The sequence below is a fragment of the Aptenodytes patagonicus genome, chromosome 11, assembly GCF_965638725.1.
Source record: "Aptenodytes patagonicus chromosome 11, bAptPat1.pri.cur, whole genome shotgun sequence".
Classification (NCBI taxonomy): domain Eukaryota; kingdom Metazoa; phylum Chordata; class Aves; order Sphenisciformes; family Spheniscidae; genus Aptenodytes; species Aptenodytes patagonicus.
Window position 1 is genome coordinate 488,284 of NC_134959.1, and position 21,479 is coordinate 509,762.

At 47.8% G+C, this 21,479-nt stretch overlaps 1 protein-coding gene across 2 annotated transcripts in view; it reads right to left on the reverse strand.

The window, feature by feature from the left end:
• ZFHX3 (zinc finger homeobox 3) overlaps positions 1-21,220 on the reverse strand; it is a 113,783-nt gene extending 92,563 nt beyond the window's left edge. Inside the window, exons 1-2 of one of the 2 annotated variants that reach the window (XM_076348861.1) lie at positions 18,515-21,220; positions 14,438-14,934 (exon numbers count right to left, since the gene is read on the reverse strand). In XM_076348861.1, coding sequence (XP_076204976.1) covers positions 14,438-14,934; positions 18,515-21,215 — 3,198 coding nt within the window. In that variant the 5' untranslated portion in view covers positions 21,216-21,220. The remainder of the gene's footprint in view (positions 1-14,437; positions 14,935-18,514) is intronic. The other variant, XM_076348862.1, reaches the window with a different exon arrangement.
• Between the last annotated feature and the right edge of the window lie 259 nt (positions 21,221-21,479).

Consider the following 21,479-nt stretch of genomic DNA (forward strand, 5'->3'; position numbering starts at 1 on the left):
TTTTAGCTAAATCCACCTCCCAAAAAGTTTTTGGCATGACTGTGCAGCTCCTCCCCTACCGGCACTCTCTTTTTCGCTCCTGACCGAGGAGCCGATCTGCACCCTGACAGCAATTGCTGGCACGAGATCAGGCTAGTGCCAAGTCTTTGCATGGCACCAGCACCTGCTTCTGCAGCTGGCCCGGAGACACCAACAATGGGGAGTGGAGAAGCCCCTCACCCCTTGCAGATGCAGACAGCTCTCGCCCCATCGAGGGGCAGGGAAGCAGTGCCATGCAGAGGGTCCCCAGACTGAGGGAGGCTGGAGGATGCACCGGGACCCCACACGCTGCCAGCGAGTGCCCTGCCAGGGGGTGTCCGGGCTGCCCAAACCTGCAGTGCATGGGGAGCCCCGCCAGACATGAGTGCTCCAAGGCAGCCATCACTGCACGTGCCTTGAACTCCAGCGGCAGAGCTGTGAGACGCCGTGCCAGGCACGCTCGCTGCCGAGAGAGACGAGCGCTGTGCTCCTTCCCCACCAAAAACCCCGAGGCCTCCTGCGTGTATGCTAACCACAACCCTTTGAGAGGCTCGTGTATTTACAAACTGAGGCATGTTGAAATCAAAGGGGATACCATATGACATAATTCACATTAAAATGTCAACAGGCTGACAATTTATAGAGTCAATTCACCGAAGGTGGGGAGAACTAAGACACAGTAATTGTTTAATTCCCGCTTAAACCAACAGCAGCTTTACCTTCAAACGCGGTACAATGTGCAGGGCCTTTCAGGCGTGCTGTCAGCCAAGTGATGCCAGCGGCTGGCACTCGGCCAGGAATTAGATAACAGCGTTAACTATTTATAAGCACTTCTCACCAGCAGCGAGCGGGGCGTGGGGCTGGGGAAGGCGGGATGCTGCTGGGAGAAACGCAGCTCCAGCCCACCCCACAGCAAATATTTGCTGTCAGCACAAGGACAACCTGTTTTTCAGGAAGGCAGAGTCCCTCTCGTTAGGGCACTCCAGGCGCAGCCCCGAGCCTCTGCAGCCCTGGGTCCCACTGCCGCACCTCACTGAGGCATGGCACACCTCCTCGGGAGGAGACAACGCCGGGCTGAGTGCTCTGTGGGCACCAGCTAATGAACCTGCTTGCACAGCACCTGGCACCGAGCGGCCCTGACCCCGGCTGGGACCTGCAAACACCACGGCAGTGAAACAAGGGAGCTATGAAGTGCTCCAGCCATAAATTACTTAAGGGCACACATGAACTTTTTACCCCAGGTACATCGCAGCAGCTTTGCCCATATCAAATATATTGCGTAGTTTTGTGAGACACGACATCTGGGCTACCTCAGCTCGCTGACATCCCTTGCCCACAGACAGACTGCTAGTGACATGTCTTGTAACCTGCAATAATGCATAAGGAAGGCACAAGAGAGAAATGTGCACCACTGGGAAAAATTTTACCTGGATAAACCACAGCCAATAAATTTTCCATAAATGCCAGCTAATGCTGTCCCTTTGAGAGCAATGGGAAGGGACTGTGTGGACTCGAGAGTCCTCTGCACAGACTTGCTGTCTGTACATAAACAGTAACACCTCATTCTCTCTTCTACCTCATTAACTGAAACGCATTAAAACAAGTGTGCATTGGGAGCAGAAAATGAGACTGTTAAACCAAGCTGATATAATCCTCATCAGCTGTGGGAAATGAGAACACATCCATTACGCTGAATCAAGTGCGCCAACTGTGATTTACCGATAATGTTAAGACCCCAAGAAAGCTGCTCTTCCCCCCTTGACTGTATCTCTCCTCCTTCTGTCACACTAGGCCGTTCAATCCGCCGTCTTCAAGACTGTCTTGTGTGTTATATCCAGAGCGCTGGGGTTGCTTCTCCATTCCAGCAGCCACCCTTCAGGCACAGTGCTGTGGGCCTTGGTCCAGCACTGCAGACAGCATTGTACAAGTCTCCTGTCCCTAAAAGGTATCTGGTCAGTAAGAAGTCCTCTGACTCCACTAGTATGAAAGTGGAATAAAAGCCCAAGCCAGCAGAGCACACACCCAGAAGACGGGACATTTCAGAATCACAATCTCAAACTGGGACATTCGCATGCAGAGTGACAGTGTTTGACAACGGCAGGGTTTACCTTGAGTGATGGACATGCTGCTGAGGTGTTCGCACCTTGCCTTAACGTTACCAGCCTGAAGAACAGCACTAAGGGGAGAAAATACCGCAGCGCCTATGTATAAAACCACCAGCACTAACAACATTGCATCATTACAGGTGTCCCCTACCCCCCCAGTTTGGTGATCAAACGCAGCAGGAGACTGAATTGGGGGAGTCTCAGCGGAGGTGACAAGAGCTGTCACGCAGTGACCACTGACCTTCAGTAGCAAGGGACCAGCTCCACACAAGAGTAAGGAACTGCTCCATTCTCCTGGGGGGCAACGAGGACACGTCCCCGCCCTTACGAGCAAAGACTTGCTTGAGATGTTGGAGAAACGCTCATTTTTGTCTGTTCCAGGGAACCAGAGTAAGAGAACCCTCCCGATGGCACAGGAGGTGCTGGCTGCAGGAACCGGACAGACCACATTCACATCAGACAGGCGAGCGGCTTCAGGCCTTCCACCAGCCTTGGGTTTGAACTGCTGACCTTCCCGGAGCGGCTCAGGTTTCCAAATTCTCTTTTTCTCGCACCAAGCAGCACTTCTGGTGCAGCAGAGGACCCTGACGCCTCTGCCTCACCTCTGTACTCTGAGCAAGAATGGAAACAACCACTTCAATACTCGCATCTGCTATTTCAGAGTTTTTAAACCAAACATAACTATTAAAAGGCATTTCTCTCCAAGTGCAATCTGTTTGGAGTGCAGTCTAGACTCGGCCCTCTGGGACTCGTTCTTCCATACGAACCTCGGGGAGCAAACAGGACACACCAGGGTCTAAACCGGCAGCTTCCAGCAGCCTGTGCAGGCATTTTGAACAGGGTCCATGAAGTCTGTTTAACCAGCATGATGTGTGCAACAGAATCACAAAGAAACAGGCATTTAAAGTGACATCTGTTGGATTAATTAGCTGTGTAATTAGCCTCCCCTCTGTGGAGATAGGCTTTGTTACTGCTGCTTGAAACTTCCCCAGGTGATTTTCTTTGTAACCATCGTTCTCCAAGCATGAGAAAGAGAGGAGTGGGTGGGACAGGATTGTAATGCCTGTTCAGAAAGAGAGGCAGGAATAAAGTCTCCAGGCCATTAGGCAGCTGAAGGGAAATAAATGGCAGCAGGTCAGAGGACCCTATCCACCACGTAAACGTGGTGAAACCCAAACAGGTCACATGCATCAATGCTTGCAAATTCTGTAACCGCGGGCAGCCCTGCACGAGGGATGAAAGGAAGGGATAAAATTAAAATTTTTACTTCTCCCCAATTAGATCAGAGCATCCTGGCCTCTGCCTCTTGCATCAGTTCCCCACTCTCTCCCCACCTCGTGAGCCCCTGAGCTGACAAGGGGGGAGTCAAAGCAGGCTCAAACAGCCATGCGACAAGGCAGCGACTGCATTTCTACCCGAGCCGCCACAGCGCGTTCTGCTGGGCAGAAAAAATCTGAACTAATGCTCAGGACAAAGAAGAAACCAGGATCCTGGGATTAACTGCACTCCACTGAATATTCAATGGCCAAATAAAGGTACCTCCTTAGAAAACCACCTCCCTGCTTCAAATGCAGAACAAGAGAGGGAGAGGGAGAGGGAAGGAAGGAATCAGGGCATTCATTTCTGGTGTCAGGAAAAAAGCAATATAACAATGGAGCTGTATGGCAACTCCAACATAAATCAAACTAGTACCTAAACAAGTTGATCCCAGCAGCTTTTCCATATTGTGCCACAACATCCAGACTTAATTCCTCACAGCTTGTGGCAAGGGGAAGGTTCAAAATACGGTAGTGGGAAGGCAGTTTTGGAGAATGACGATACAGCTCTGCAAAAAATCAACAGACTGCAATACCTGCTTATTATCTTCACTCTGCACAGACACACCAACTCCCTGCCAGAGCCACGTGAGCTGGAGTCTGCTCCTCGTAACACAGCACCAGCATGCTGGCTTACTGCGTCCCGGCAAAGGGATCTGCAAACTCCGCAAAGGTAGTAAGGGACAAACTTGTATCACTAAGCTTTTAAATAAATATTCACCTACCAGACAGCAGCAGCGTTTAAGGTGCTGCCACTATCCCCCCAGGCACTGGCACCCCCCAGGTACTGCCAAGCACAGCAGAGCACAGCCAGGCAGGCCCAGAGCTGCCCCGTGCCAGCTCCGGCCGTTCAGGCGACGGTGCCCACACGCCCAGCACACGCGGCCACGCGCTCCAGCAGCAGAACGGGACGGTACGCTCATGCTCTGCCCCGCAGCTCTGCAGTGTGGGTAGCAGTCTTTGGCAGAGAGACAAAGTAACCCGGAGACAAGTATCTTCAAACAGCCGCAATAAGGCTTACCAGAGCTTGTCCAACCGTACCCAAAGGCACAGCTTTCAGAGAACCTGTTGCACAAGTGTAACTTACAGCCTAATTTGAATTGCAGAACTTGATTGCACACACTACAGTGCAAGGCCAGAATTTTTAGGACTGGCAAGTAGGACCAAAAGAACATTACAATATTAAGTCAGATATTATGCATACGTTATTTATTGTAATTCAATGAATTTCATAGGAGATAGCAAACATAGAACCTCCCATGCTGCTTCCACAGTAATTTTAGGGACTTTAACTGTTAAAAAATTTTATTCAGAAATAGCTCAGTTATCTCAGGAGAGAAGACAACAAAGCGCCTTGTAGCCTGGTTGCACTAGCACAGCCTAACAGAAATCAGCAGTTCATGCCACATCACATGGAACAGGTTGGGGAAAGCACCTTATGGCCTCCTTCCCAGCTTGCAAATCAACCCATTGCTAGAGATGGCTGTTAACGAATGGCCATCCATTACTTAATAAGCTTGTTGTCAAAGAGCCTGCAGCTGCCCTGCTGTTACCTGGCCAGGACTGTTACTGTTACGGTGCTGAAAGCCTGGCTCTACCCCAACCAGGAAAAGGAATTAAAAGCATTTCCCAGGTCTTGGAGGCATACTACCCAAAGAGAAACATGACCGCCCAGATGGGAGCACAGGATCATCAGGCAGGGGAACCACTCGAGCACAGATTTCAGCAGACACTGGCAAGCAGGGGCTTACAAGCTTCGCACTGCAACTCCACTCACAGCTTCAGCCTTGTAAAAAACTGTCCCCCCCCATCTCCTCTACCTGCTTGCTCCAGCACTCTTACGCCCAGGCTTGTCCCAGTCCTACACGCTCGTCTTCAACCACACGCATTAGGCACCTGCAGGAACACTGGGATAAGACCCCGACAAACAGGCCTGTTACCTGTCTCGGACAAACCTCATTTCAGCTCTCCTGACTGGAGCTCCCCGTCACAGTACCACATCTGCAGGCAGGAGTAAGTGGACACACACTTCTGTGCCAGCCTGTGCTCACAGTGGCTGATCACCCGGAACAAAACTGCAGGTCTTTCGGATCCAGCCCGGCATCTCTGACACACACTCACCCTCCACGCTTTCTTCTGCAGAGCGGCAACCGCCCATCAGTACAGGAGGGACAGCAGGTCCCCGACAACTTACAGCAAGGTCTGCTAGAGCTTCTGTCAACAGCACTACATCAGAACAATGACCATAACCACCTTGTCCTCACCCTGAAAGTCTGTACAACAAGCATCATCCAAAATGGGAAAAATTCCTGCTTTGAAATGTAAATATTCATCCACGTGTTCCAAAATTACTGGGATAAAAAAAAAAGAACCATAAACACAGACAAAACTGGCATCACGCATGGGGAAAGGTCGTACAAGACTCACACTTATGCCTCATCAAAACGATGACATCTTGTTGTGAGAGAACAGCTGGGGTCCAGGTTTCTTACTCCCCAGCGCTCAGCCTCTCCCCACGAACCCACACATCATGGTGAACCAGAGAGAAACCAAGCCCAAACAGCTATCTGCAGTTGTTCACAAGTGACTGCTACAGAAGCTGTGAAAAACTGTCAATTTATGCAGATTAGGATAAAAGCTTGTCAAGGTGTTTTTCAGTTGTTTGCATTTTTTTCTTGGGTTTTGTTTGTTTGGTTGGTTTTTTTAACCCATACTCACAAACGTTTTGAATTTTAAATCCTGTTTGACAGAGAGCTTTTAGCTATATGTTTTGGCTAACTCCTAGCTCCTGCTGTGGTGATCACTTGCTCCTGTTCCAGTTGCAGTCTCCCTGATTTGTTACTCAAGTTGCTTTTACAGGGTGGTTTCTTCACTAAGCTGTTGGTTGCACATGGCTCGGTACTAACTGGAAAATTGTTGAAAGAAAAATCTAAGTGACTGAAGTCCATAAATAAAACATACAGCAAGCAGTGCTGTGTATTCTCAATAGTTTTGATTTCAACCCTTTCAAAAAGCAGTATAGAGAAAGTGTAAATTTTTTGATCCTATACTAATGAACTTTATTATTAAAAACCTAAAGGAAGGTAAAAACCTACTTTAATGCCAGGGTGATGTGATGGAGCAATCTGTCACTCAAAGAAACGTGCAGTCCCAAGAGGGAGGTTTCTGAAAGGGTTAAACGGATAGTGAGCTTTTTTTGTATTAAAATACTTGGCAATCCCAACAGGACGCAGAAGTAGAACCAGATCATAGGGGTTCATTCCTCCTGTAATTGGCTGTACTGTGAAAACCAGTTTTGTGTAGAAGCAAAGTACTGCTTGAATTTCTTTAAGCCTGGAAGAAGGCAGAGCGCACAGAGCTTGCTGAGAGGTGCTGCCGGGGCGACTGATCCCCCATCCAGGGAGCTGAGCCAGGAGCTCAGCCCGCCAGGCACATGGTCCAGCTCTGAAATCCCTCTCGACTCAGATTCACGATGTGTGCAGACCAGGGTGTAGTTCACAAAGTTTCTCCAGCTACAAGTTCAGCAAGGCTCAAAGTTCATTCCAGATTTCAGCACACTCTAGTCCTCAGAACCGCTTCAGTTCATAAGCTTATCTTTCATTATGAGTTTATCCAAGACTAGAGGATGGCAGATTTGAATTAAAGGTTTTGGAGACCAGCTTTAAAAACAACTTTGTGGGGACACTTAAATGGGTATTCACTTGCGAAGCTGCCGTTGGAATTTTAACTTAAGATCTTGTAGGAAATCAGCTAAAAGTCCCTTATACTCTATAATTTAAACAGGCTTCTGGCACAATTCGTGTTACTCATGAGTGTAATTCAGAGGTCTGATGCTGCATCTGTAGTTCAAAAGATAAACTTGCAAAAATAAACCCAAAACACACAGAAGGCAGACAGTGAGTAAATCAAAGGTTAATACAGCTCTAAATCCTCTGTAACAAGCACGACAGATTCTTTGTGGGCAACTTCACCCTAAGAACCTTAAAAGGCAGAGATCGAAGGAAGTTTTTAACAAAAATCAAAACCCAAACATGTTTCTTTTTGCCTGCATTAAATCATTTGGGTATTTCAAAGCTGAATCACACCAGCTACTCGCAGCTCCAGCAATGCCGAGCTGAGCTCTCTTGCACCCCTGCAGGGTCCGGAGGCGAGGCTGAAGCTGGGCTGGTTCCAGGGGCTGACAGCAGAGCCACCACTTGCTGGCAATAGCCAGGGGTAGAGTTTTCTGCAGACCTCTGTGTGACAGAAGACAGACCTCTACCAGCAGCTGCAGAAGGATGGACTACGCAGAATGTTTTCCAAACTTCTGGTAGACTGATTAAAATACATTGAGGAGAGAAACGCAAAAAACTTTCCACTTTAGTCTCTTGTATCTTGGAGCCAAAAGCCAAGAACTCCTTTTATTTGCTTCTCATTGGTGCCATTAATTTTCTGATTTTTTTTCTTTTTAAAGCTTGAAAACCCAAGATATTTCTTTGAAACTCTTTACCTGACAAAACATAGAGCTTTCTGACAATGAAGTCCTACAGGAAACATCTACTGTCAGCCAAATAGTGGGATGAAATGAGACTCGGCTCTACCTTACTGCAGAATTACGGCATGCTTAACTCATACAAATCCAAAAAGGAATAGTAACCAGATTTTAATAAACTAGCAATTTCTATTAGCAGTGAAATTTGTGAAAGGAAACAGGGCAGTTCTAAAACAATCCTTTTCTAGTATATAGTCGAAGCCTCCAGCTACCAGCTATTTGAGAATTTACTGAGCTGGAGCTTGTGTCTCGATGACCATCTAATGAGCACCGGTGTGCCAGCTCCTCACCTACCTGTCCTGCTCCTTTTTCAGTCCATCTGCATGTCTGCTCTCTACAACATCCCGTGGCAATAAGGTTCACAGGTAAATGATATGCTGTACAGAAAAAGTGGGATTTTTTCCATTTTAAACCACTGCTAATTGTACCAGATGCTCCTTATTTTTTGTGCTAGGAGGAAAAGGTGAGCAACTGCTGTCTATTCACCTCCTCTGCTCCATTCTGGATTCGTGTGTCAAGCTAACTCCAAAGTCTATTTATTGTCTTCAAACAAGTCATTCCAGCCAGCTATCATCCCTGCGACTTTCTCTGGGCTTCTAGTTTTTTAAATCCTTCCTAAAATGAGCTAAATTGAACACAATGTTCAATGATCAGGCAAATCAAGGATTTACACAGTTCCCATGTTTTATCCTTGCTTTTCTGCTTGCCACTGATTATTGAGTTAATGTTTTCAAAGAGATCGGGAATGATTCTACATCTCGCTTGAAGGAAGAGCAATTTTAACCCCCTTTTGCGCTTTTTTTTTTTTTTTTTTTTTTTTTTTGCATGATGGGGAGAGCAGGGAGAGAAGCCCAGACATCCATGTTAGGGCCGTCTGCCCTCCATTCCTCTAACACTGTGACACCAAATTTCATTTATCATTTCCTGTGAAAGCACTTACGTGTTGTAAAGTTCTTCTGCAACTGTCATCCAGCTTTACATCTAAGCGGTCTACATATTTTTACCTTACAGATTTTTAAGCTTGCTTTTTACTCCATTTTTTGATCACTTACAAACACAGAAAAAACCCATGTTATCTTTCTAATCTTTTTTCTCCATTGTGGAAAGCTAGTTTTTATTTTACTTTTTATTTCTCATCCTTCACCTCGTTATCAATTCACAGACCTCTACCCCCAGTGACAATAACAACATCTTTCCTTAAGAGCTGTTTGTGAAGAATCTTGGCAAAGACTCTCGGAAACCCACTCCCCATATGAACCAGCCCAGCCCTGCCCATAGGCTGGCTGACTCCTTCAAATAACTAGCAGTGCTGAGAGAACCTTCTCTTCCAAAGGTCTGTTTTTTCCCCTTTCTAATCCATATGCCTACTAAGACTCTTCTTATTACAATTTGTTGACTTAATGCTTTGTAGTTTCTGGCATATGTTACTCCCAGGAGTCTGCCATTTCATGTGCAGGTTCCCGCAGACCTCTTTGGTCCTGGTAACACCAGTGACTTCTTCCCTCACTGGTACCTCCGTCTGAGACCACCTCTTGGATTTATCCTATGTAAAGAGGTATCCTTCAGTTCTTCTCTGAAACATGGGCAAGAAGAATTCACTCCTCCTTCCCCTCCCCACACTGTGGTCCTTCTTCCCTTTTCCTTTTTCTACCTCCCCTTGAAATACTTTCCTGTTTAATCATGTTGGACTTTCTGTGGACTTTGGCAGGGCTTCCCCCCTGCTCCTTTTTCAACTTTTTCTCATGGGTAGTATACGTTTAATACAAGCACCTAATGTGGTTTTAAGTAAATCCTCTGTGACCTGCACACATCACACCCTTTTAATTTCTCTAACAGTAGCTCACCCATTTGCACGTAGTTTTAACTTCAAAGCTAGATACTATTATGGTAAATGCTCTTTTTGTCTGTTTCTATTATGGTGGGATATTGAATTTGAATGCATTATCATTATCATTCAGTAACTACATCTCACACAATATTCCAATTCATCATCTGGGATTAAAACCTTTTTGGGATTTTCCAACAAGTTTCTTCAAGTTGACACTCAGAGCCTCTAGAAGTTTAGTCACTGCATCACATGCTGCCATGACACTTTACCCCATTTGCAGAGTGGTAGCTAAAAAAAAGTGTCTTCTATTGCACTTTCTACATTGCAGGTTGTCGAATTTCCCCTAGCACATCACAGCCACCATCCTGGTCCGGTAGCTGGTGATACAGTCTTGTATACTCTTCTTAATTGTGTGATGTAAATCACTGCTGGGGATTCTATGGTATTTTACTAGAGTCAGGTAAGTTAATGCACACTGTCACCCCAACTCCTCTGTAACTCCTACATGTTCTGCACTCTCACGCTGCAGTGTCCTTGGGGTTATCTTCCTTTCCACCAGCTTTCTCAATTGCTATTTGACCAGTATCTTCATTTAAGACCAACAGCCCCAGCATAGCTCTTCGATTAACACCACACAGAACATATGCTTTTGATTTCGGTCTGTCTCATGTATTGTACTTAACTGGAACTGTAAAGCTTGGCTCCCAAACCCCAGCGCAGCTCAGCATCTTGCTGTAGTTACTCCAGCTCAGCCTCTCTGCTCTCAAGAGACGCACACGCTCCTGCTGTGCCTGCGGGAGAGGCAGGACGAGACACACGCTGCTCCGCAGCAGAACTGGGAACTCCCACCACCTTCTGCTGGGTTTGGAGCTGCACCTCCTGTTTTCCTCTTCATAGGTCATCTTCGTTTCTTTCCAAGTCAGCATAGATCCAGTTTCATCACCGCTAGTATCCCGAGTACTGATATTAAGGGGTCGTTTTCCTGCACACTCTGCATCTCCTAGTTAACAAAGAACCTCTATGCAGGGCATCACGTAACCCCAACCCTCTCCTTCAGACTCCCTATTCGCTAAAAAAGTTAACTCAGCACTTGGAAAGACTGAAAAGGAAGACACTGAATGAACTCATTGAATGCACTCATTTGGCAGTCTGGCCAGCAATGTGTTTCTTCAGTAGTTCTTTGTTTAAACTTCTTCTGAGTTGCAGGTTTTGAACTAGAGATTTTCAGGAAGTTGTAGGAAACGTCCAAACTTGGCTCTTGCTGGAGCAGATTAATTCCTTCTGGAAATTCCACCTGTGCAATAGACGCCAGGAACTCGTGCCCGACCTCTTCCAGATGTGGGGAACGCTGCTCTGCTTCAAGTCTGGTCTAGTCCTCTGCGGTCACGAGGAGACAAGACTTAGCTCCTGTTACAGTAAGCCTGCACTTGTCAAGAGTTTGCACAGTCTCTGCCTCTGCTTACAACCACCAGTGTAACTCAATCTCAGTCTCACTATATTCATCAGGCTGACCTAGCTAAGAGATGAAGGGTCTTCAAACCTGTCATCTACCTCAAGCCAGTACATCCACTTCAAAAATTTAAGCACACACATTTACAACAGTACTCTTGCTTTCCAGTAGTTTCTCAGAATATAAAAACGACCTACCGCACCAAGGAGGTAAGTAGCCATGGTGAGAAGCACAAGTACCGCATTCCCCCAGCAAGTGCAAGATAAAGGACAGGATTTCCAGTTTAGTTGCGGGATTTTAGGGGCACAGTAGGGATTCAGGGAGAAGGTAAGAATAAAGGAAAGATTACCAGACCCTTCCAGTTTCTTGTCGTAAGCAAGGACCCCACTGCAGCATCCCTGCCCCCTCATCACTGACATGGGAAGAGGTCTGATGCAAGCTATTGCAATGCGCAGGATGAAGATGGCAGCAGGAGACCAGACCTTCTCCTCCGGCACTGGAAACATTGCAGGAGAAGACTAAAAGGTTCACCAGACTACGGGTTAACATTGTCTCCAGATCACATTTTTTGGCAGCAAGTAGCACTAACAGAAGTGGCTCTTGGGCAATGCAAGCAGCCAATAACATGTGATTTAAGAGAAAAATGGCAAAAAAGCAGAATAAGGAGGATTGTGTGTGATAAGCCTAGTATGCGCTCTCACCCAGCAGCATCTGGAGAGGATTTTCTCCAGCAGGCAGGGAAGAACTCGATTACATCCAGTTAACTGTGCTCTAAACTGATTATGCATGTGCCAGGCTAATGGATTACATTAGCAAGAGGAAAAATAACATCCAATCAATCTCAATTTACTGCAGACCACACCAAGGCCTGAGAGAAGAGAAACCATTCTGTGAACTACCCCCACTCCCGCTGCATCTTTTCAGCTATCAAGAGACATGGCATTACAACCACTCTGAAGACTGGAAGAATTGCACCGAAGCTTGCTTGATCCATAGACAGGTTTTCTCATGAAGTCAAACACTGATTCCAGCTACACTGGAGTGAGACACTGTGAATCCAGGCATCCACTGTCCCCTGCTACAGGCTTTATACAGGCATACTAGAAAGCTAATATATGGACCATACAACAGACTTCATTACTCTGAAACGTGTTACTCTGTCTGGTGTTTCACCGCTTTCGCATCAGAAGCAATACAGGGCTCTAACAGCTCTGAGAACTGCCCAGGCCTCTTACAAACCTGAAAATGGACAATTCCTCTTTGCCTGTCTGAGGAAAGCATTTCAGGAATCTTTATTACAAGCATCTACGGCTGTCCCCCAGTCTGACTTTGGTGGGTTTTTTTTTTTTTCCCCTCTTTCTCTGTGCGCCCCCCCCCCCCGTGAGAGAATTCTAATGCCTTGATTGCTTCTTCCCCAGTAGAAACCACTGTAGATGAAGGGTCTAGAGAAAGAATTTTTAAACTTTTGCAATGTATATTTAAGAGAACAATATTATATGTTAAAACACATAATAGAGCTTTCAAACAATTCTTTTGTACCACAAATTGAATTCCACAGACAGAGGAGATTCAATTCATCAGCTGGCTTTTTAAAGTCTCACTGGGAATCTCCTGCCCCCAGTTTCCAAGCTGATTTTACTCTCTCAGGTTTCCTGCACATCTGAGAGCAGAGGCATATGTGTAGACCTGACCATTTTTAGAACCAGACTCTGCTGTGTTATGCTGGATCCCAGCTGATGATGGTAATAGCAATCGTCACAGCAGTCTTGGCCTCAATAGCGAGCTCAGCAGAAATGTATTCCTCCTCTGAGCAGTTCCCCATCAACTCCGGGCAGGTCCAACAACCATAGTTCAAGACAAACCTTCTATGATGCTCCTGGTTGTCTCTTTCCTCTCTGAATTTGCTGGAACTGCTCATTCGTAGGGAAAATCCAGTTTTGAAACCTAATGTGTCTGCACCATGACATAGGTGGGCTACTGTACAGTTCAATGTCAAGTTTTAAATTCCCATTACATAAAGAAAAATATTCAAAGAGATAATTAAGAAGCACAGAATACAGTCTGCATGTATATATATTTATATATAAAAATTCTCACTGCACTTCAGGGAAAGCAGGAAGAAAAGGATGAGGACAGAAAGAATATAAAAAAACTTGAGAGAAATGAGAAGACAATGAGTGGGATAGCATGTGTGAATGGAAGGTATGCGGCTGCTTAGATTTATGGCAATTCGTACCTGATTGTTCATACTAAAGCCATTATGGGATGATTAGAGAAAAAGGTGAAGCTTTAAGTCCAGTGAAAATCAATAGAAATGTCTGGAGCAATTCTGCTGCATGAGTGAAAGGACTATTTACTGTATCCGGAGCTCCTCTTGGGTTACAGCCCACAGGGTTCAGGCCAGCGAGGGGAGGGGGTTGTGAAGGAGAGAAGTAAGTCAGGAAAGAGAAGATGGTTATAAAGACAACACAAAATGGGGGGTGTGGTGGTGGAAGAGTACAGAAAACAAGATGGCAGTCATAGGCCAAATGCCGTAGATGAAAACCTGCAATGCCTCCAAATACAGTCCGTCCATATGCATGGTCAAAGCACATGCACGTGTATACAGGCTTCTCTTCCAGCCTTCTCCCTTTTCCAGCCTCAAGCAACACTTTGCTTACAGATCCCAGCATTAAGTACACAGAGCATAAAAGCATAGAGACAGAGGCCCTCTTCCTCCATCCCTCCCCACTCCACCCACCCAGCCTTCTCAATGCCAGGATGAACACACTTCTCTGACAACAGCAAAAGCCTTCAAGTGCTCATGAAGAATCTCGTATGGGTTAACAAACTGCGTTATGGAAAAGAGCCAACAAAAGTGTGACAAATACCATCTTGCACAATGTTTTCAACAGTGACTGTTGAATTTTTGTGCAAAAGTATCATTTAACACATAGGCAGTGCTATAAGACATGCAAGCCCCCATTAAAGCACCTTGACACGAACACCCATTGGCTTAAGGCTTTAACGGCCACAGTTGCTATCAGAACACAGGTTAAAGAGCTGTACCACACAAGTGAGACTGGGTCCCACTGGAGAGATTTGAGCAGCTCGTCTCCAAAGGATCGCAATCCACTGCGGTTCAATATAGATTTTCCTTTGTTCCAGCACTTGGGCAATGAAGGAAGATGAAGCAAAGCCAACCCTTACCTTATAGAGCTTCAGGCTGGCCTCATGCCTCGAGTTCACTGTGTGAAGACGCAGCTTCTCTAGACTGTTGGTGTAGTAGTCGCAAGCATTGCATTTCAGATGTACCGGATTCCCAATGGCCACACATTTCAGCCTCCACTCATTGGCCTTGCCACCCTCCTTGATATGTGCTACCAGCTGGTATTTCTGCACATGCTTGTCCGTCTTACAGTGGAGTTGGAAGTTTGCCTTGAGCTGTGTGTTGTAGCGGCACAACTTGCACTGGTATGAGTCCCCCATTACTGCCTTCCACTCATCTTCAGGGAGGCTACGGTCCACGTTCATGTGGAGGCCTAGCATGTCCAAATTATCTGTAGTGAACTTGTTGCACACAGCACACTGGAAGAGCTTCAGCGATGGGTCATTTGTTTGCGTGAAACTCTCACCCAAGTTCATTAGCTCCTCAGACACCAGCTGTCCGCCACCTAACCGCATGTCCAGGGGGATCTCTCCACCCACTGCACGAAGGAAAAAGGGGAGAAAGAGGTCAGAAAATCTGAATTCTTTACTTGCCGGAAGAGAAGCACAGAGCACAACATACACTGCTGTCAGTGCAACCCTTGCACCCAACCAAATGCACAGCAAAAACCAAGCACAGCTGTCCCTTTGCTTATTCCTCTGCGCTGCTAGTCAGCACCATATCTGAAGAAAAAAGCAATCGCAGCCAGCATGTAAGGCTGGGAAAGGACCACAATAGCCCTTGCTACCCACCCTCTGAAGGAGAAGCATCCAACCCTCTGCCCATGAAAGGTGTCAAGAAAAACCCTACAAAGTTTCAGAGAATGAAGAATTCCTTAGTACCGCACTGAAAGTCTCTGTGGCCATTTCAAGAACAGCGTAACACTTTATCCTGTTTTTTCTTGCCTACCTGGAGAAGCAAGAAATGTTACCTCATGCAGTACCTGAGCACAGTTCCTGCCAAATAAAAAAAGGTCAACAGTCACAAGTCCAAATGATGGGAGTATTACAGTTAGGTCACTGCACTGCCATCAGAAGCAGGCAACGATGCAGAATGTTGCAAGTACAAAAAACAATCTGAAAAGTGCCACTCCTGCACTATTAGATCTCATCTCTTGTCCAAGAGTTCAAAATGGTGGACAGTTTTCTAAAAACAGTGTTGACAGACGCTTTGTATGCCCAAGGAAAAGACAACCACTATTAATAACGAGAGTGCAAGAGCATGTCAAGGAAAGCCAGCAGGATGCTTACTGTCTTTGTGTCACATCTACTCTTCAAGCCAAGAGCTGAATTCTATTCACTTACAGTAAATGAATGCAGCAAGCTCTTATTTACATCAGAGCACTTTGAAGATGTGGACAGACAGACTTTCTTTTTCTAATATTAACTTTTTATGCCAAAGCACAGAGACCAACCACCAGTCTCTTCTTCGGACCTGTGCTCCACCTTGCTCTCCTTTTCCATTTTCAAGACGTTTACGCTCCTCCTGCAGCTTTTTGTTATTTTACCTTGATCTTACGTCATAGCTCAGCTTAACAATCTTATTAAAGGAGCCTTCAGGTCAACAGTTACTCAGTCAATCAAAAAGAGAGATTTTATTTCCTTAACTTTTAGTTTCCTATGTTTCAACCTGTTTGCTGAAAAGCAGCCAACACTGGGAAGACAAAGTTCAGGCAGAACCATACGAACTTTTCTGAAAGCTTGTAACCACAGTTGGTGCAGACCACAGCTTTGGGCAGTGTACATGCTAATATCTTTCCTGCAGAAATGCAATACCACAATGTTCATTACAGTCCTAAGCGGGATGAACTACAGCTTACAAGACAACCTGAATGCTGAGTCTGTCAGGGGTACAGCACTTCATTTTCATCAAGCATCTCTCGTACTCACACGGAGAGGAACTGGTTGGAGAGGGAAAAATCCCATCTGCATGCACTGCCAGGAACCTGTCTTTCCATCAAAGCAGTCAACAATCTTTTTTCTTGATCCACTCTATCCCTCCCTGCCATGGCAGACTGATACCCTCTGTACAGCTACTCCTGTGTACCTGCTCACTAAATATTTGAAGAGCAGGAAACCCACCACTTGCCTTCTATGGTCCGTATCTCCTAATCGTAGTGATTTTTCTAAGCATCCGTTTTAGGATATATCCTGAAATCCTCTCTTTAAATCAGTCTCTCCTGAACATTTCATGCAGTAAAAACCCAAAAGCAGACTCTTCTGAATTATTAATATTCTACTCAAATCCAGTTTTGGACTGAAGTGTAAAAATGGGAAAAATCTGCTTCGCTTCTGGCAAAGTTCATAGTGTGTGTATATGAGTCTAACGAGCTGAGTTCGTGTCAAGTGCTTATTGACATGGGAAGGGCCTGCCTCCGTAATCTTCAGCTTGAGATTTGCAACCATCAAGCGTACAATTCACAAATCACTCTCCAGGCGAGCTCATATACATTCAAGGCCTTGTCATGCACTTTAGGATGCTTCTGTTAAAATACTCCCAACTTCTCTCATGCCAACCGCCCTGTGCTTCAGTAAGTATGGGCTATGAGCTCCAAAAGGGCGCCTTCCAAGAAACCCACCACAGACGACGCTGTAACTTTATACACTACAAGCTATATTACAAATGACTGTCAATTACATCTGTTGGCAACTTGGAGCTATTGAAAATACACTAAAAAAGATTGTGTCCTTGACCTCCCAAAGATGCAAGCTGGGACACCCTAGGGGGAAAAAAAAAATTATTAATTTATAGTCACTTGAGTTCCTTCATTTTCTTTTTCATTTTTTTTAGTATCTTGTGTTGTTGTTCTCTCAAATGACTTTCATGTCCTTCTGGACTAATAATAAACTGTACTATGAATAGCTGAAGGAAAGGAGAACATGCATGAGACCAATGAACCAGTAATGGAGTGCATCAGTAGTAACTTGCAATCGATGGATGGACAAGGTTAGGGAGGGCAGAGTGCAGCACAGAAAAATTAGTTCAGAGCAAAGCAGGTAAAGTGGCAGATTTCTTTTCACATACTTTCTCAAGGCACTGTGAACAATCCTCAGCAGAAGCAAAGCAACATAGAGACAGCAGTAATTACAGTCAGTGTCTGCCACGCCTGAAGCGCCAGCTCTCACCCTACAGCGCTGCAAAGTTCAAACACACTGGGAAGCACGTGCACACTGCCAGCAGCTGCTGTTGGCCCTGGGCGACATAAGCACCACGAGGGAGGAACCTAACAGGACCTGACCCTCTATCCCCACTCTAAGTCTAATTCTTGGACTAGACTGTGTGGGGATAGGGTGTGTCCCCCACAGTGCCAACACGAACATGATGTCGAACAATGGTCGTTGCCAGGAAAAATGCATTTGGTAGTTCATTTTTAAGTGTTTTTGTCATCTGATGAGAGAAATAATCTTCTCTATAGCCATTCCCCTCCAGTTCAGTAATTCTCATCTGGTCAAGCCTCAAATCTTATATCTCACACTGGCACCAGAGGAATGGTTTCAGCTCAGTTTCTGCAGCAGAGGAACACCACCTCTTCCGCTGAATTCATCACAACTCTCAAAACTTGCTTACCTTTTCTTCTCAGGGCAACACAGCACGTAACAAACCAACTCAACATCCACCTTTGAGAGCACCAGCAGTTGATCAGACCTTCTCACAAAGCTACCCGCCAAACTACTCGCACCCCTTACCAAACCAAGGAAAAATCACTAGGAAACACTGTAGTAAGGATGCTTTCCACAATGAGAAGGAACATTTAATGCATGTCAGCAATAATCCGTTATCTACTGTTTTATTAGCTCCCTACTAAAACTCTTAGAAAAGGTACTAGAAAAGTAACGTATTTTCCGAGGATGAGAAAAATTGGTCTGGGGGAATGCAGAAGAGAGGTCTCCACTGTGTAGTCTCCATCCTTGACCACCACACAAAGGCAACTCACTGCATTGTGGCTGCACTACACAGCGGGCCGCAGAGACGGAAGGGATATGGCACGTAGCACCCAGTCTGTGCACGAGGGTTTTGCAGTAATGCAAACACAATCCCTCCCTTACACGTGGACACGGTGGAAAACCCTTCAGCCTCACCTAGAGATGGAGCCATCGTTGCCATGGGATTGGTGGGATCGAGCTGGAATCCACCCATCATGAACTGTGCATCTGAGGAAGTGCTGTCCATCTTCAAGTTGGGAAGGTTCATGTTCTGTGCCAGGTAGTACTGGTAGAGCTCAGCCTCGGCGGGGGACGGGAGGCTGCCGAGGCCCAGGTGCCGGTTGTGTTGGATTTGGGACATATTTTGCTGAAGCAGCATCATATTGTGCATGTGCTTCTCACTGGTCATGTGAATACGAAGGTTTCTAGCTACATTGGTCTCATAGTCGCACACCTCGCACCGCCACGTAGGTTTGGTTTTTGGTTTGGTGGGGGAGGGGGCCCCACAGGTGCTACCAATGTTGGCTGCTGCGGCCGCCGCGGCTGCCGCAGCCGCTGCCGCCGCCCCAGCGGTGTGACTGAAGACTTGCTCTCCCCCTCCGTTCTGCAGGTTTTGCATGTTGTTGAGATGCTTGTCGGACTGCATATGAATACTGAGGTTGCCTTTGGTAGTAGTGGAGTAGTTACAGACCTCGCAGCGGAACGGCTTGTAACCACAGGTGTAGCTCTCACCCCGTGCCAGCCGTGGGTGTGGCTGTCCACTTTTGCAGTAGACACAGGAGCCACCTGGCTCGGGATGTTTCTCCTTCATGTGTGCCTCAAGTGTCTGCTGGTACTTGTAGTGCCAATTGCACTTGGGACACTTGAGTGTCTTACATGAGTTGCGAGAATGCATCATAGTCATGTGGCCACCCAGCGACCGCGAGGAGCCCAGGACCGTGTCGCACTTTGGGCACTCCACGCCGCTCCCCGAGGGGCACTCCCCACCCCCAAGTTCACAGAGGGGGCCAGCATGCTGGTGATGGGAGACGTAGCTCCCGTCCTCGCCCTCCGTGCTCTCATTTGGTTCTGGTGCTGTGGCATTGTCTTTATTGGCACTTTCATCGATAAAGTCCAGCCTCCTGCTGCCCTCTGCCACGCTGGCTCCGCTGCCCTCATTGTTAAAGCTTAAGTGATTCCTCCTGTTTGCACCATCAAAGACAAAGGAAGAAGCAGAATTAGAACTAGTAGAAGCTGTGCCCCGCGACAGGGTCTGGAGCACGTTAGGCATTAAGGGAGAGTTAGAAATGCTTTGGTTTGAGAGAGCAAGGTCCTTTTTGCTGCTGCCGCCGCCTGCCACAGCCCCAGCATCCTCCTGGGGCCGGTCCTCCAGTTCGTCCTCCAACTCGCTCGGAAACAGTCCTTTGCAACCCTCATCATCCTCGTCTTCTTCCTCTTCCTCCTCCTCCTCTTCCTCCTCCTCCTCCTCCACATCCTCCTCCTCCTCCTCCTCCTCCACCTCCTCGACCGGCTCTGCCTTTTCTGAGAGGCTGTCCTGGTCACCCCCCTCTTGCTTCTCCCCCTCTGCCACCCCAGGGTCCTTCCCCTCTGAGGATTTGGTGGGATTGGAAGCCAGCGGGCCCAGGGGGACTGAGGTAATGGGAGTCTTCAGAGCCGAGCTGGTCAGCCCGCCCAGGTTGAGGAGTGCGCCAGGGGCCAGGACGCCCGCCGCCGGCGGCTCCGCTCCGCCGGCCGCCCCGGCCTGGAGGGCCTGCTCGCCTTCCATGCGAATGCCACTGAATTTACCATAAAAACTGTGTCCAGGGCCTATGAGGTTAGCTGCGGAAACGAGAGGGTGCTGAAAGGTTTTGTTTTTTGGTTCCAGAAAGCTGACAAGGGGTTCCTTGTCTTTGCCTATCCCTTGGATGATAGCGGAGATGTTCTTATTGCTAAGAATTTTCCGCTCCTCCTCACTCAGAGTCATTCTGTGGTCGTGCACCGCATGGGTCACGAACGAGCGGACATACCCAAAGGAGAGCTTGCACAAGAAACACATCAGGATGGGCTTCCTCTTCCCATAGAGCACAAAGCCATCGAATTTGGACAGGTCCACATTGTTGGGAACATCTTTGGATACGCAGGAGCTTTTGGCAGAACCGTCGCTGTTCAGGTAATCCTTGTTGCTTTTGTGTCGCACATCGAAGACGCGGAAGCTGTGCAGGACGGGGCTGATGCCCGCCAGGGCTGAGGTATTCGGGAAGGCCTGGTCTGAGCCCTCAAACCACTTCCCGAAGGATGAGGCTATGTGGAAGGTGTTGATGATCTGTGGGTAGACGGGAGCGGTGGCGGAGGGCTCTCCCTGCTTGGGCAGAGAGTTCGGGAGCAGCGAGGGGAGAGCCCCGCTGCCGCAAGTGCCCCCGCTCTGCACCAGCTGGCTGAGGCTCTCCACGATGTAGGCTGAGCCGTCCGGCTGGTAGACGATCTCACCAGCCAGGTTCTCCACGTCGCTCTCCTCCTCCCCATCCTCGCTGCTCTCGCTCCCGCTCTCCCCCCTCAGCGGCGGGGGCGGGCGGGCGCTGGTGCAGCGGTGCTCCATGTAGCTCTGCAGGCCAGCGAAGGAGGCGGTGCACTGGCCGCAGCTCACCTCCTTGCCGGCGGGCTCGGCGCCGGGGCCAGCTGCGGCGCTGCTCTCGGGGACGCGCTCGGGGAAAGGGACCCTCAGGCTGTCCAGGGGGCCGCGGCTCTCCGCCGCGGGCTGCTCCATGCTGCCGGCTGTGTCGGGGAGGTGGGCGCTGTTGAGATCAGTCCATTGCTGGTGCTGAGGGATGCCGCACCCATTGTCCTTCCCGGGGATGACGGGCGAGTCACAGCCTTCCATGGCAGGGCCGGCACGGAGCGCTCATTGCACCCGGTACGGCTTGGACCTGCAGGTGGGGAGAGAAGGACAAAGGCAGGTGAATCAGGGAGGAGAGACAGCTCTGGTAAAGACCCCCCACCACAAAGGCTGCTGACCCTGCTCTTTAGGACCAAACGGGAGGCTGTGAGAGCTGACGCCCCAAGAGGGGCTCCAGGAATGGGCAGCCTGGCCTCAGGTAATGCACCACTGGGAACGAGCAATGGAAATACGATGGAAGCAGGAACG